The sequence below is a fragment of the Enoplosus armatus genome, chromosome 14 (assembly GCF_043641665.1).
Source record: "Enoplosus armatus isolate fEnoArm2 chromosome 14, fEnoArm2.hap1, whole genome shotgun sequence".
NCBI classification, from domain to species: domain Eukaryota; kingdom Metazoa; phylum Chordata; class Actinopteri; order Centrarchiformes; family Enoplosidae; genus Enoplosus; species Enoplosus armatus.
Genome location: NC_092193.1, coordinates 7,822,436 through 7,836,570, shown reverse-complemented (window position 1 = coordinate 7,836,570; position 14,135 = coordinate 7,822,436). Strand labels below are relative to the sequence as shown.

General features: G+C 43.0%; 2 protein-coding genes across 2 annotated transcripts in view; one reads left to right on the top strand and one right to left on the bottom strand.

The window, feature by feature from the left end:
* The first annotated feature begins 408 nt into the window (after nucleotides 1–408).
* On the top strand, nucleotides 409–2,539 carry gpr160 (G protein-coupled receptor 160). Its single transcript, XM_070918743.1, is given in 3 exon segments — nucleotides 409–421; nucleotides 1,721–2,358; nucleotides 2,360–2,539. Coding segments are annotated over 3 exon segments (831 nt in total).
* A 5,307-nt stretch (nucleotides 2,540–7,846) lies between these two features.
* The window catches only part of skila (SKI-like proto-oncogene a), a 28,063-nt gene continuing 21,774 nt past the window's right edge, over nucleotides 7,847–14,135 (bottom strand). Inside the window, exons 4-7 of the mRNA XM_070919216.1 lie at nucleotides 13,915–14,057; nucleotides 10,304–10,668; nucleotides 9,390–9,620; nucleotides 7,847–8,154 (exon numbers count right to left, since the gene is read on the bottom strand). Of these exons, the coding sequence (XP_070775317.1) occupies nucleotides 7,894–8,154; nucleotides 9,390–9,620; nucleotides 10,304–10,668; nucleotides 13,915–14,057 (1,000 nt within the window). The 3' untranslated portion in view covers nucleotides 7,847–7,893. The remainder of the gene's footprint in view (nucleotides 8,155–9,389; nucleotides 9,621–10,303; nucleotides 10,669–13,914; nucleotides 14,058–14,135) is intronic.

The window sequence follows — 14,135 nt, the reverse complement described above, 5'->3', positions numbered from 1 at the left end:
TCCCATGTGCAAAAGGTGACACAATCTGAAAAATTGTGATGATTCGGTCAAAGGACCATCGTCTGCACCAACATTTTATCTTTATTTTTTAGAAAATGTATTTCTTCAGTGCAGGCTATTTTTCTATGAAATAGATATAAAAAGAAAGTTTGCAGAGACTGAGAGCTCATTCCTCACCTTGGAAACAGCAGATGATAAACATTATTACTGAGTGGGTCTTGTGGCTTTGTCAACTGCTGTTTCAAAGGTGAGGGATGAACTTTTAAGCCAATATGGACGAAAAGTCCTCAGATAAAATGAAAAGTTAAATTTCTACAAAGCTTCAAAATAGATACTAAACGGACCTTGGGGTGTTTTTTAAACAGAAAATATGTAGTATTTATTTATGCAATCTCTTGGCCTAAAAATATGGCAGGACGCGGTATATAAAATATTGCTGTTCCCCTTTTAAAATCCAAACTGTGTAACTTTTAATAATAAAATGTAAACATCACCACATCAGATTATGGAGGACATGCCCTCTGTGCCTTCACGGCCCTGAAACAATATCCTGTACAAGTCATTTCCCAAGACAAATAGCTGTAATATTCCTAAAAGATAATATTCTCTGAGGGACTTACAGTGTGACTGTGCTACAGAGTGTGAGCATACAGTGAGTTTATGGTAACTGCCCTCTTTTCCCCAGGGGATCACTTTCACTGTGGGAGCCTTATGTAATAACCTGTGCTCCGTTTCCTGGTTGGGATCATTGTCACTACAGACTGTGAAACGGCCTGCTTTAGTAGGTTGGAGGTGACGGTCAAATCAGCTGAGGATTGAATGACAGTTTGGACAAGCGAAAGTGAAAGTGAATAGGTAAAATTCAACATGGTGGCCTTTAGGGAAGCTTGGCATCCCTGGATTGAAGGCTCTGCTATCTGCAGTTCATCTTTTGGTTTAGTTATTTCAGCTTCCTTGACCTCAAACACCCTGATGATTTCTGCTGCAAGCGTTGACTAGAAGACTGGTTTAAAAAAGGAACAGAGGAGCCTGGTTACTATGGGACACTGTCTCCATGCAGACACAGGAAATGTTTAAATAAGGTATGAGCAGAAGGGAAAAAATTGTGTTTTTATTTTTATTTTCAGTCAAATTGTTTGTAATTCACTATCTATTTCCATACAGAATATCTGTAGTGATGAAATTAGCTTGTTTTAGACTTTGACGTTTGTCAGGCAAGTTGTCTATTTAATTTAAAGGCCCTGAAAACATATTTCCTCAATCTGCGTCTTACTATGAGCGATGGGATCCTTCTTGAACATTTGTTTGCTAATGTTGCCCGCAATGTCAGTCAAATGTGATCAAACGGCCAAACGGTCGTGGTGAGTTTTTGAATGTTAAACTCTTAATAAATAATAACTAAGAATGTTTTTGAATGTTTTTGCTTTGTTCTGTTTCTGAACTTTAAAGCTTCTAGAATCAGTATTTTTATACTACCAATAGATCACATGACTACTTGCATGTGAAAAGGGTCACTCACAGTGAGTAACCCAAAGATAATTAGTTCACCATATTATCTTAATAAATATGATACGTCAATGTTGGCAACTTGTTATTGCTTATTTAGCCACGAATATTTATTGTTATAGAGAAATACTTAATTTATTTATTATTATTTATTTATTATCTAAAAATGCTGTCTCCCCCCAAGCAGCAGCAGAGTCCCCATAGTGTCCCACAGTAACTGGTGCACTCCCCTCCATCCTGCTCGGTCTGGGAGGAAAATGTCTGCTCATCTGGACCCATGTGTTTCAGAGGAACCACATCTGCAAAAGCTTCCTGGGAGTTTTCAGTGTTTCCCTTGCTGTCGTCGTCACCACCCTTCACATCCACGCTGATGGATACGTCGTCCTCCTGGACTTGAAGCTGACCAGGTTCCCTGTATGTTTACTGGTTCAAATCCTTGGACAAGTCTACAGTGCTCTGCAGTGGCCAGTTGTAGTCTTAGCTGGTTTGGACCATTTCTGCACCGTCACTCAGACGTCGCAACCCACCACCACCAGGGCCAGATGGATTGTCTGCTTATTTGTGACCGGCCTCCTGTGGTACCTCACTGCTCTGTACGTCATCCTGCTGTCCCACTTCATTCCTGTCTTGGAGGATGTGTCTTATAACCAGATACACCAGTGCAGGATCTTCCACTCCTCTCAGATCCTGCAGGTTGCTATGTTGCTCCTCCTGACTGCATGCTGGGTGCAGCACACATTAAAAAATCCTTCTCTAAAAGACCAAGTAACAGACCAAAGTAGGACTCACTCCAGAAGAAGTGTTGTTCACCAAGCCGTACATATATTTCTGAACACATGGGCCCCATTCCTGTTTTTTTCTGGCTGTGCTCCTCCTGCTACCCGTGGGAATCCCTGCATACCTGGGTCTGAACATTGCCTGGCTCTGCTTCCTCAACAGCCTTCAGATAGCAGTCGTTTTATGTGCAGTCTGTCCAGCATCGCAGGGCTTGGCAGCAGTTCCTCCCGACAGCGTCTGTGAGTGGACTTTTTAATTTAGCTTGGCTGCAGAGGACAGAACACGACTGCACAAAGCAAACAATACACACAGGACTTGTGTTAGAAGAAGTGGAATTAGCTGCTGAGATGTAAATGTCTTATAGGAAGACAATCATTTGTATTTAAAGAGAAAAGGTGGGAGGTTTTAGCCAAGCTAGTTTTATGAATGGCAATGTGGATCTGTCGGTTGATCCACCACTTTGGTTTACACCGAAATATCTCCACAACTATTGGATGGATTGAACATGAAGTTTGGCACAGACATTCATGGTCCCCAGAGAATGAATCCAAATGCCTTTGGTGCTCCCTTGACCTTTCATCTAGCGTCACCCGCAGGTCAAAGTTTTTTCTCTGCAGATGAGACAGAAAACTCCGTGAAAAACCATTTGAGGAATTGTCCACCTCTCTTGAAACTGTCTGTGGTCCAGGTCCAGGTCCAGGTCCCTATTGGGTTTAGCAGGAGGAGCCATTTTGGTGAGCTGTTGGACTTTTGCTTGTGGAATGTGATATAAAAAAGGACAATTTGCATGCCCTGATTTTGCATCCTTGATAATTAATTAAATGATTACTCTAAAATACAATGTACAATAGACAAAATAAGAACAAATATTTTGCCGAGGGGGGTGGGGGGGTCCTAATGAAACAGTCTGCTCTACAAATTTAGCCAAGAAAACGTGTCAGGAGATGTGTCACATACTGAGGGCTGCCATTGTGATTATTTTAATTATCTGCCAAGTACTTTGTTGATTTATCATTTATGTTTTGTGCCAACAAAAATGTCAAATATTCCCATTACTATCCTATACGACAAAGACAAACAGGAAATCTTTACATTTGAGAGACTGGAACCAGCATATTTTGTCATTTTTCCATAAATAATTGATTTTGGGGATTTTTTTTTTCCAGTCAAGAGGAAGTTAGAGAAAATCAGCGTCACAAGCAGATAATAAAGGCAAAGGACAACACTGGCTTGACACTACAGAACTTTACTTGAATTTGATCCAAGTTCATTGTCTATACAGGGTATATTTACAAGATCTGAAATCAGGGAAGGGCAAAAACAGAAAAAAAACAAACACTAGATACAACTGAGGTATTAGCTAAAAGCATTTACAGGTATGTAATTTACTAGTAAATATCAATGATAAACAGTTAGAGATGCAGTGTCTTCTGCTTAAAAAACATCTTTTTATATCACAACATGAGGTAGGAGAACAGTGTCTCGATTCATGCAAGAACAAAAGTCTCATCACACTGTATTATTGGCAACGTAGTATGCAATGGTCATACACAGACACTGTGTTTCATGTTTCAGAACAGCATTGAGAGGGAAAAAGGTTCTTTTTAGCCAAGCCATGAATATTTTTTTTCATCTATAGCAGGATGTGTATAAATTAAAACATGGTGTACCTTTTCTTAATAACCAGTGATCTGTGTGATCAATCACCAATGCAGCCCTACTTCCTACTTCTCCCACACTGGCATAGAATAATTACTGGCTGAAAGTTATGCACCCAACTACAAAGCATGCCATCGAAATGGTTCAAAGGTCACCTTGGATTTGTTTACTTGTTTTCTTCGCATAGCCAGGAGGCAATGGGTATGCAAATCCTGTATTCAAATACGTTCACATGGTAAAGCTCTGCTCCTTTCACCTTGTTTTTTCATCAGTTGGGCAAACTTCACACCTGTAAAAATTCTGTACAAAGCATATCCAAGTTCTCATAACACTGCAAAATGCAAAAAGGCCCAGCACACTGTGTTACAAGGGATCTTCCCTTTCATTTACATTTTGTCCTTTTTTCCATTATGGTGTACAATTAAAGAAGCTAAACAACGCCCCCTTGTGTATAAAATGCAAATTATTCGTTATCTGCTCGTGATGAATTCAAATTTTTTTTTTTTATTCTTGTTCTGCTGAAGAGGTAATCAAGTCAATATAAACTAATACTGATTATCTTTTGAGTGATGTTAAAACATCCAGACAAGGATATATGATCAGAATCAGAAAACATACAACTACACATCCAGAGCTACATGAGCAAGTTTTTCTCTTTCCCTTTTTATAGCTGCTGTGCTTCAGTCAGACGTGGGAGGCCAACAAAGACACACACATACTCTCTCTCGCGCTCACACACACACACACACACACACACACACACACACACACACACACACACACACACACACACACACACACACACACACACACACACACACACACACACACACACACACACACACACACACACACTCTCTCACATCATTTCCAAATCAAATCAGGCTACATTTTATGTTCTTCATAATCTGACTTTATATTTAGCCAACCTCTAAACCAATAATGATATAAAACTTGCACATGTTCATGCATATGAGCCATCTCAATAGTTTGTGCGTTACGTGGAAGGAAATATGTTTCTTTTTTTTCTTTTCTTTTTTTTAAAACAATGAACAGATTGATAGAGTGGCCCGGTGACACAAAACATAAGGGGCAGCAAAACATGCGCAAAAAAAATAAAATCATCATTTTTTGTTTGTTTTCTTTTTTTCCAAAATGCATTTTCTTCAACAAATCATTTTTCAATTTAGCTCAGGGGAGGGGGGTTTAACAAAGAGGAAAAAGCTCATAACATTACACGTTAAACAGTCCGTCAAGATGAAATGCACAAAGAACAAATGCATCAGTTCAGAAAGAGGGGAAAGTGTGTAACAAAGTATTATTTTCCTATTTAGCCTTTGTCCTGCATCATGTCTCAGTAAACCATGCGTTTCACTCCCCCACATCCACTCGACAAAAGCCGAGTTCTGATATCTGCAAAGATCACTTTTTAAAAAAAACAAAGCAAAAACATCTGAAGCCTTAGTTCTGGTCCGATTTATATAACCTTTTGAAGATTTTTCATATAAGAACAGTTAATATATTAATGACTACTGTATTTACAAAGTGAATATAAATCTTTAGTTAATACGTTAAATATTTTCTTTCATAATTTCAATAAAGGTTTAAATGGAACAACAGTAGAGTGTACATTTGCGGCATGGGTTTGATTTTACTGGCTTGCACCTGCACCTGCTTTTATGACAATCAACAAACCACAACTGTACTCTGCCCGGTCTTTAAGGTCTGTTATTGTAAAGGGAAGCTGTGTAAGAAACTCTGCATTGAACAGGATGGAGCACAGTGGAATGTCTTATCAATTTGCATTTATAGCAGATGCATAAAAAAAAGCTCAGAGTTTAGCTGAGGCCGATCCCCATCTCTTTTTAAACAATTATTTACACAAACACGCACGCGCACACACACACACACACACACACACGCTTACAGGGATCTCCTTAGTGGCAATAAAAAGCGCTTTTGCCTGGCAACTGACACAATAAAAGTCTTCTCTTCCTCTGGCTGGACGTCGGCTCGCTCTCCTGGGCATCTACAAAACACTGCACACCCCCAGCTGATCTGGCGCTGGAGATGGATGGACGGGTATGTGTGAGTGAGTGACGGTCGTTTTGTGGGAGAGGAGGAGGGAGGGAGGTTGCTGAGAGAGAGAGGGGAGGGATCCTGTACAGTCTCACCCGAGGGTGGGCAGAGGCCCCCAGACAACAACAGCTGCCCCCATTTTGATGGCACAAAACAAAAAGGGCTCCCTCTGTACCTCCGGCGTCTGGGCCACCCAGCCTGCCGCGGGGAAGAGTGCACCAGGCCCCCGAGCGCTCCCCTCAATCCTCGCCTCCCCTGGCTTCCTCTCCCTGCCCGGTGCTGTTTGTTCAGCCAGGCAGAATAATGTGAAGCAGGGGCCGGACCCGGGGCCCAAACCACCCTGGACTAACTGCTTTCACCTGCGACCCACATTCTTAGATGACGCTCTGACAAACAGGGTGGGGATAAAACCGTCTAATAATGAAGTCAGATGATACAAAAAAAAAGCCCAGAAAACAGGGACAGACTGGAGCTTTGATCATCTGCTGGGAACGCCGGGGCCATTGTTCTGCCTGAATGCCTGGACTGCACTGACACACTCAAGTGTGTGCGGGCATGCAAGGATGTCGTATGTATTATGGTAACGCAGTACAGCTACCACACATGTGAGACTCTGCCTTTCTTCTTTCTTAGAAAAGCTACACTGGCTCAGCCAGCCCCCGTGTCCAGACACATTCCTTTCCCAGGGGATTCTGGGGGAGGAGAGCGCGTTACGTGCACACTGCTCGTGAGCTTCTTCATGCCAAGCCTGACAACAGCACAGTGTTGCACTGTCTAGCCCAAAGTGGGTGAAAAACAACAGTGTTTAGGAGTTTCCCAGCAGAGGGCAATGGCGCTAGCGTACAGCAGTTGAAGGTGAGGCCTCCTGTGGGGGTGGGGTTAGAGGAGACAGTGGGCAGCTGGTGGATCAACTGACAGACTGTTTGGTCTACAACAGGAGAGTCCAGGTGCTGCCCAGCAGAGTGAAGAGGAAAACTAGTCTGTGTTAGGAGCAGCTGGGGTCCAGGCCAGGCGATTTGCTAGCTAGCTACCTTGTAGGGGTCACACTCAAAACACTCATTTCAAGTTCAGCGTCACTATTGGCATATTTTCATGAGGTTTTACGACATCTGTCTTTTTTTGTACAGTAAAGGTCTTTTTCTCCTCCATATAGATTTGATGTTTTTTTAACATGTTACACTTTTCATTCTGTGTTTTAAAAGGAGCAAAAAAACAAAACTGTATTGAAATGTCCATGCAGTTTCCTGCAGTCGCTGGTACTTGAGCGTTTGGGCTGTACATACAGAAAGACGGAGAAGGGGCACGCAAACCAGGCGCCATTATGTGTCCGTGGGCGCCGGCTGCTGCGCCAGGTAGTAGCATGAAGAGACGTTCGTGAGGAGCTGAGACGAGTCTGTGTGTCTGAGCTGAAGTCTGAAATCTCCAAGTCATTAGCTCCAGAATCCAGAGAGCGCATGAAGGGAAGGGAGAGGAGGGTGACAATCGTGGGGGGAGAAAAAGAAACATAGTGATGGGTTGAGTTGGTCTCTACTTGACCAAACTCCTGTCTGTGAAGCAGCCGTTTGTTCAGTAAAAATTATAAATTAAAACATACATGCCCAAAAAAATCTTTAAATACTGTTTAAAGAGAGGAGAGCAAAAGAAAGAATAATAAAAAACACAACATAAAATCTTTTAAGTGATGTTAAATTACAAAAACAGAAGTCAGTCCTACACTGAAATAAAAGGAGAGGGTGAGATGCACAACTTGAAAACAGCCTGAGGAGATGTGAAGCTCCATTCTGCTTCAGGCTGATTTGTTTGTGTCTGTAGAGTTGGCGGGTGATTGGGAGAGGAATGAGGGAGGGAGGGAGGCGCCCGGAGGGGTGGCAGTTACTTTTGGCCAGCCGCTGGGGCCTCTGAGAAGGAGGAAGAGGAGGAGGAGGGCGGGGAGTGGGCGTTAGGGGGTCCGGTGGAAGGGGTGAGAGGAGGAGAGGGGCTGCCTCCCACTGTGCCAGACTGGGCCATCTGCCGCTTGAGCTGGGTGATTGTGCGCTCCAGCTTTTCCCGTGCCTCCCGCTCCCTGCGCAGCTCCTCCTGTAGCTCCTCCCGGTCCGCCTCCGCCTGCTCCAGCCTCTGACGCAGCTCCGACAACTGGGAGGACACAGACAGAGAGACAGACATGAGGTCAACTTATGCCTACAGCACATTGGAAGACATTTAGTCTAACAGATTATCACATTTAACAGTCATGGCGGGTGGTTCTCGACATATTAAAAGATTCTGTGATGCCTGGGAATGATTCAGCATCACACAATACAAAACTCCCTTAAGATTTTCAACGATTTATTTTATATCTTCCTATAAGAGACTCAAAATATACAGTAAGACATGACTCTACCTCAAAACAGACTCTACACACGATATTTAGACAAACAGATAGCAGCTTAGTGTTTAGCTAGTAGGCTATCATTACAGACTGTGTAAAGGATAGCAGATGGGCTATCTACTGGTGGTTCACTGTATTTTGTGACTGTAGACAAAACATGATTGTTGCTCTCCACTGATGGCTCTTTCAGTGACATTTTGATACTCCGACACCGACTTATCCTTGTTTACTACAGCTTACTGTTAAAGGTAAGAATTATCCTGATAATAATAATCGCGTGATTTTCAACATCAGTCAAACAAGTAAAGATGTACAAAGACAACTGCAACTGACAGATTCACTGCTGTGTTTTTACTCAGACCCGAAAATCTGTGCAAAACTGGGAAATTACTTAACAAATGTCTAGTTTCAGGCCACACAAACAGATGCATATGATGTCAAGGAGAGCAGGGCGGGAGGAGCTGGAGCTTCAATAACAGACAGGAGGCGGATACTGCAGCCCTGAGCTCAGGCCAACTTGAGTATATCTCAAGATTAAGTCTAGTGGAAACCCAAACAAAGTCTCTGGGTGCGTGCGTTTATGTGGGCTTTCACACTCTTCCACAGCATAGTGACTCACATTGGACACGCATACACACAAGATTATTGAGTTGGGAAACTGTCAATCACAGACAGAATATGACCACATCTCTGGTGTCGAGGTTTTGGTAGAAAACACTCTCCACTGCCCTTAAGAGGAAATATGTGGCAAAGGCAAATTCTTGCATATTCATGGTAATAAATTGAAAATAAAGTGTGAATTGGTTGTAAATGCAAGGACAGACTGACGCTTCCTTGGTTTGGAGTGTAGCACTGTAACGTCTTTGAGATAAAAATGGCATATGCTAAGTGATGGAAGCCAATGTTCATACTGTATATGTCAATGTGATTCACTCAGACTGTTTCCGATGCCAAAATCAGTGCTGTGCATGCATGCATGTGTTCCCCTCTAAGTTCATACCTGTGCAGCATAGTGGGCCTCTTGCTGGCGTTGTGTCCCTGGCTCGCAGGCGCAGGCCTGCTGTCGGAGCTGCTCCAGACGGGTCTCCAGCTCCAGCTGTTCCTGGCGGGCCTGGCTAAGCTGCCGCGCCTGCTCACTGTGCACGGCCTCCAGCTCGCAGCGTAGCTCCCGCTGCTCCGCACTCAGCTCCCGTAGCCTTGCCGCTTCCCCCCCGCGCAATGCCTCCAGCTCCTGGAGACACAGAGACGAAGTCAGGGGAAATAACAATAATAATGTGATACTTTACTGACCCCTATAGAGAAAAATGCTTTACATTTCAGCCCCTCCACAGGGAGGTCAATTGTTTGATGCCACAAGGGACTCGATTGCAGCCTTCTAATGCTTCTGTTGCCTAAATTCAGACAGAATCAGAAACTGTGTTTGTAACTGACCTTTAACAGATTCAGTGGGATTACAGATGTAGTCAAGGGCAAAAAAAGACAAAAGCAGGAAAAGAGGACAGACTACTTTTGTGTTTATAAATTTAACTAATCTAGTATTTTCAATAAAAGCACAACTTGCTTACATTTCATTCTGTCAGACATTTTGTCACCAATATTTTCTCTAATATCTCAGTAGATCTGAACGTCACTATAATGAAGGTCAACTCTGTTTCCTTATGTCTATGAGTGTTTTAATATTAAACAATATTTTATATATTAGTGAAACATTGCTTTGAACCATCGGACACCAACATTTGGACAGAATAGGCTCTTGTTTTTTTTCAGGCGGTGGGATGGAGAGATGGAGGGGTTGGCCGAAGGTGAACATCACCTCCACATCTACATCAAGGACACTTTTAATAGGGTGGACAGTTATGGTCTAGTCAGGAGCTCAATTATCTTGGTCTTTGTTCTTTCCGACCGCCAACTCACCATTTCCAGCTGCAGCTGCTTGTGCAGGGTGGAGTTGAGCTTCTCCTGCTGCTTGCTGTACATCTGCATGATCTCCACAACAATCCTGTCCTTGTCGTCCTCCAGCCCCCCCACCACCACTGCAGCGCTGCTCGTGGAAGTGCCTGACATGTCCTTAGCCGCTACTTCCGTTACCGGCGACAACAACGATGCTGGAGGAGGAGGAGTGTGGGTGGGGTTGTGGGTGGCTTTCTTGCAGCTCGGGCTGCTTGTCTCCATGGAAACTGCCTGGGTTTGGCATTCCCGCTCAGTGGCCGAGGCAGCAGCGGCACGTTGGGATTTGGCCTCCTCGGCGCCAGCAGCAACGGGAGGCGACGCATGAAGATCTGAGGAGGGAGGAAGAGGAGGATGAGGAGGATGAAGGAGGGAGTTAAAAAAAGTAGGAGGAGGTGGTTGAAAGACAGGAAGTGCGAGCCGAGCTGGTGAACACTCCCGCCTACGCTTAGTAACACCCTCGCACAACCTCATAGAAGCTCACACCTCTTTCTCAGCGTTAGCGCACACACAAGCAGAAGCACGGCATGGCAACAGCCAACGAACCAAACACTTGCACACAATTTCTCTGTGTACGTGTGCCCTCAGACACACACACACACACAGAATAGAAAGGAATAAAGGGCCTTGTGTGGGAGCTGCGCGGCTCTGTGTGGGCTCCTCCTCTGTTCAAACTCTGGCCTGTTCTCTCACTGTTAAAAAAAGTGTAAATCATGGGAAAAGGAGCAAACAGGCAGTGTCACAGACTCACATACAAATACACATGTGCACAGATGCTGCAGTGGGGCATGTGTAGGCTTGTAATGACAGTGTCTTTGAAGATATAAGCTCACAGACAGAAAGAGAAGAAGAAATAGTTTACCAGCCTAATGTAGAAGCACACAAATAACAGGAGTGGGTCAATTGGTGGTGGATCGAAAGGAAATAAGCAGAGGGAGAGGGAGAGGGAGAGAGGGAGGGAGAGAGAGAGAGAGAGAGAGAGAGAGAGAGAAAGCATTCAATGGGGAGAAAAAGAAAAAGAAAAGGAGGTGGAGGAGGATGAAGAGGAGGAGGGGGAAAGTGACAGCAGACTGTGAGGGAGGCAGAGATGAAGGGAGCCAGAGAAGAAAGAGACGAGGATGGATGAATGGATGGATGGAAGAGGAAGAGCGGGAGCAGACGGAGGACGGACCCAGAGAGGATGTGGAGATAGCTGCCAGGAAAAAAAAGAGGGAGGATGGAGAGAAGAGAGACAGATTGGTTGGAGAGGAAAAAGGGGAGCAGAACGCCTGTGAGATATGAGAGAGAGAGACAGCCGGGCAGTCAGACATGGCGTAATAATGGCAGACGGAAACCATTCCTCAGATTCTCTCTCACACACACACACACACACACATCTTATTAATGCAGACTTGATATGCACAATTTAAAGTGCACATAAAAACACACATAGTCCTCTTGTTCATCAATAGTGAGGTGCCCCCAGAGTCTTTATGTGAAGGTCAAAGCATGATTATGTGCACCGCTGCAGGCTGTAATGTTAAGTGTGTGTGCATGAGTGTGTGTGTGTGTGTGTGTGTTGGATGTATGTTTACAGTAAACACGTGTTTGCTCTTTGAGTGCGTTACATGAACATGATCTGCATGTCTCTTCTGCTTATGTTGTATGTATGTAAATCGCTCATGCTTGCTGGATGTGTGTCACATGTTTATAGTAGGCATGTGTCAGCCGTGTTTGTGTGTCTAATGTACATACAGTGTGCACACAGAGTATTTATTAAGTAATAGTTAATATTTAATGATCAAATATCATCAGTGTTGTCCGCCTTTGGTTGTTTATGAAAACCCTTTAACCTGAAATTGGCTCCAATACCAAATTAAGAACAGAGCACATGAATATTTGAAAACAAAATCTTACCCCAAGGGCCACTTAGTAGCTTTTTCCCCAGACCTTTCAACCAGAAATAGCTTGAAGTGAGATATTTTTTTATTCAAGCTGCTCCGAGGTCAAATATGAACTATCTCATTTTGAATTAATACAGTTTTATCGTCATTTTGTTCATTATTTTATGGTCATTAACATCACTTTACTTCAACTAATTCTTAAACTGCTAATCACATGAAGTCGATTTCTGAAGATGAAATGTCACTTTACCTGCCGTCTCATGATGAGTAATGTAGCTAGACTCTGGAGCATGTATCTAATATTAGCTAGATCTAAAGTTAATAATTTAATGGATAAACTGGAAGCAATTTCCTGCCCTTTCACCTACTTTCAGCTCTGCTCTTTTCTGTTTTTTACTTGCATGAACACAATTATAGAGTGTAGGTTGTTGCATTTACTTTCACAAGAAGGTCAAGTCAGAAATTATTATTTTCAAATATTATTAGACTTGAGTGCACTGTTTGACAAAATCTCTAATAAAGTCCAAGGTTGGTTAGGTGGACTTCTTCTCCATTGGTGGAAGATTCTTCAGGTCAGAACGGACCTTTTCTTTGGTTGTCTGTCATGTTTCATCGCCTTTTACTGAGTGCGTGACTGTCCAACCAGTACGTTAAATGTTCGTATCCTGATATTGTGACTGAGAACGGACTTGTTTCCAACTATGGAAACTCCTCTGGGTTAACTGATAAACTACAGAGGGAGTTAAAAGATGCAGTTATCATGTATAAACTTTGGCTAGCCATACCTCTGTTTGATTAATACTGTTACATATGAATTGATAAGCCACGTCAAGACGCCTGATTACATATATATATTCTGTGATCGTGTTTCTGTTCATGGATTTCGTATCGTTTCTAATTGCAGTAGCTTCTCTGAAGAAATTTGTGTGTTACAGCCCTATTGAAACGTGACCCAGCCACACGGTCTGATGTTGGTAGTATTGGTTTTGATATGAGTGTTAGTATGCCTACTATAAAACTATTTTTAGTTTAGTTTTAGTTTGATTATTATTGCTGTTAATGTTTACATTATATGTAATCTCAGTTCTGACACTGATGAAGTTACTATTACTGTTAAGCCCTGTATACATTATCAGCAAACATACGCACAACATAAATATGAAAAGGCTTGTGAAGTGGGTAGGACTTCCTCACCCAGTACCTTCCTGATTTGTATCTGAAGGGATGACAATTTTCAGTATGTCTAGGGAACTTTATGTCTGGCAAAGTTGACATATAATTGAATCCCATTTTAAAGCCCACATGGCCTTGGTAAAGTGCCTCTCTGACCTGCTTATCCAATATCAGACCTCTTAGGTCATCTGGCTCAGGCCGTCTGGTTGTTCAAAGGTTTAAATCTAAAGTAAGTGAAGTGGCTTTTAGTTTTTATGGCTGTAGCTCTCGGAAAACTTCACTGGATTGCATTAGATGTGCTCCAACATTAACACTGTTCAGAAGCAGACAGAAAACATTCCTTCTCTCTTGGAATGAAATGTGCTATATAAATAAAGTTTTGCTTGCTTTATGTGTGTATCTAATTTCTGGATTGGTGTGTTAAAGTGGTAAATGTTTGTAATTTAGCATGTGTGCATATTCAGTAAATGTCTTCTGCGTTTGTCTCTCTGAGTGTATTAATGTGTGTATATCATTACTGACCCATGGGTGGCTCGTCGTGGCCCAGCACTCTGCGGCTGTAGTGGTGTTTGAGCAGTGCGCCGAACATCTCGGGGCTCATCTCCGCCTCCCTCTGCAGAGAAACGTTGGGAGCCACCATCTTATCGTATGTGTACAGGTAGTAACTGGGAGAGAAACAGAAAGAAGACATTGAAGCACAGAAGTGATCTGATGTAGATAAATCTTTACTGTGTTTTACTTTA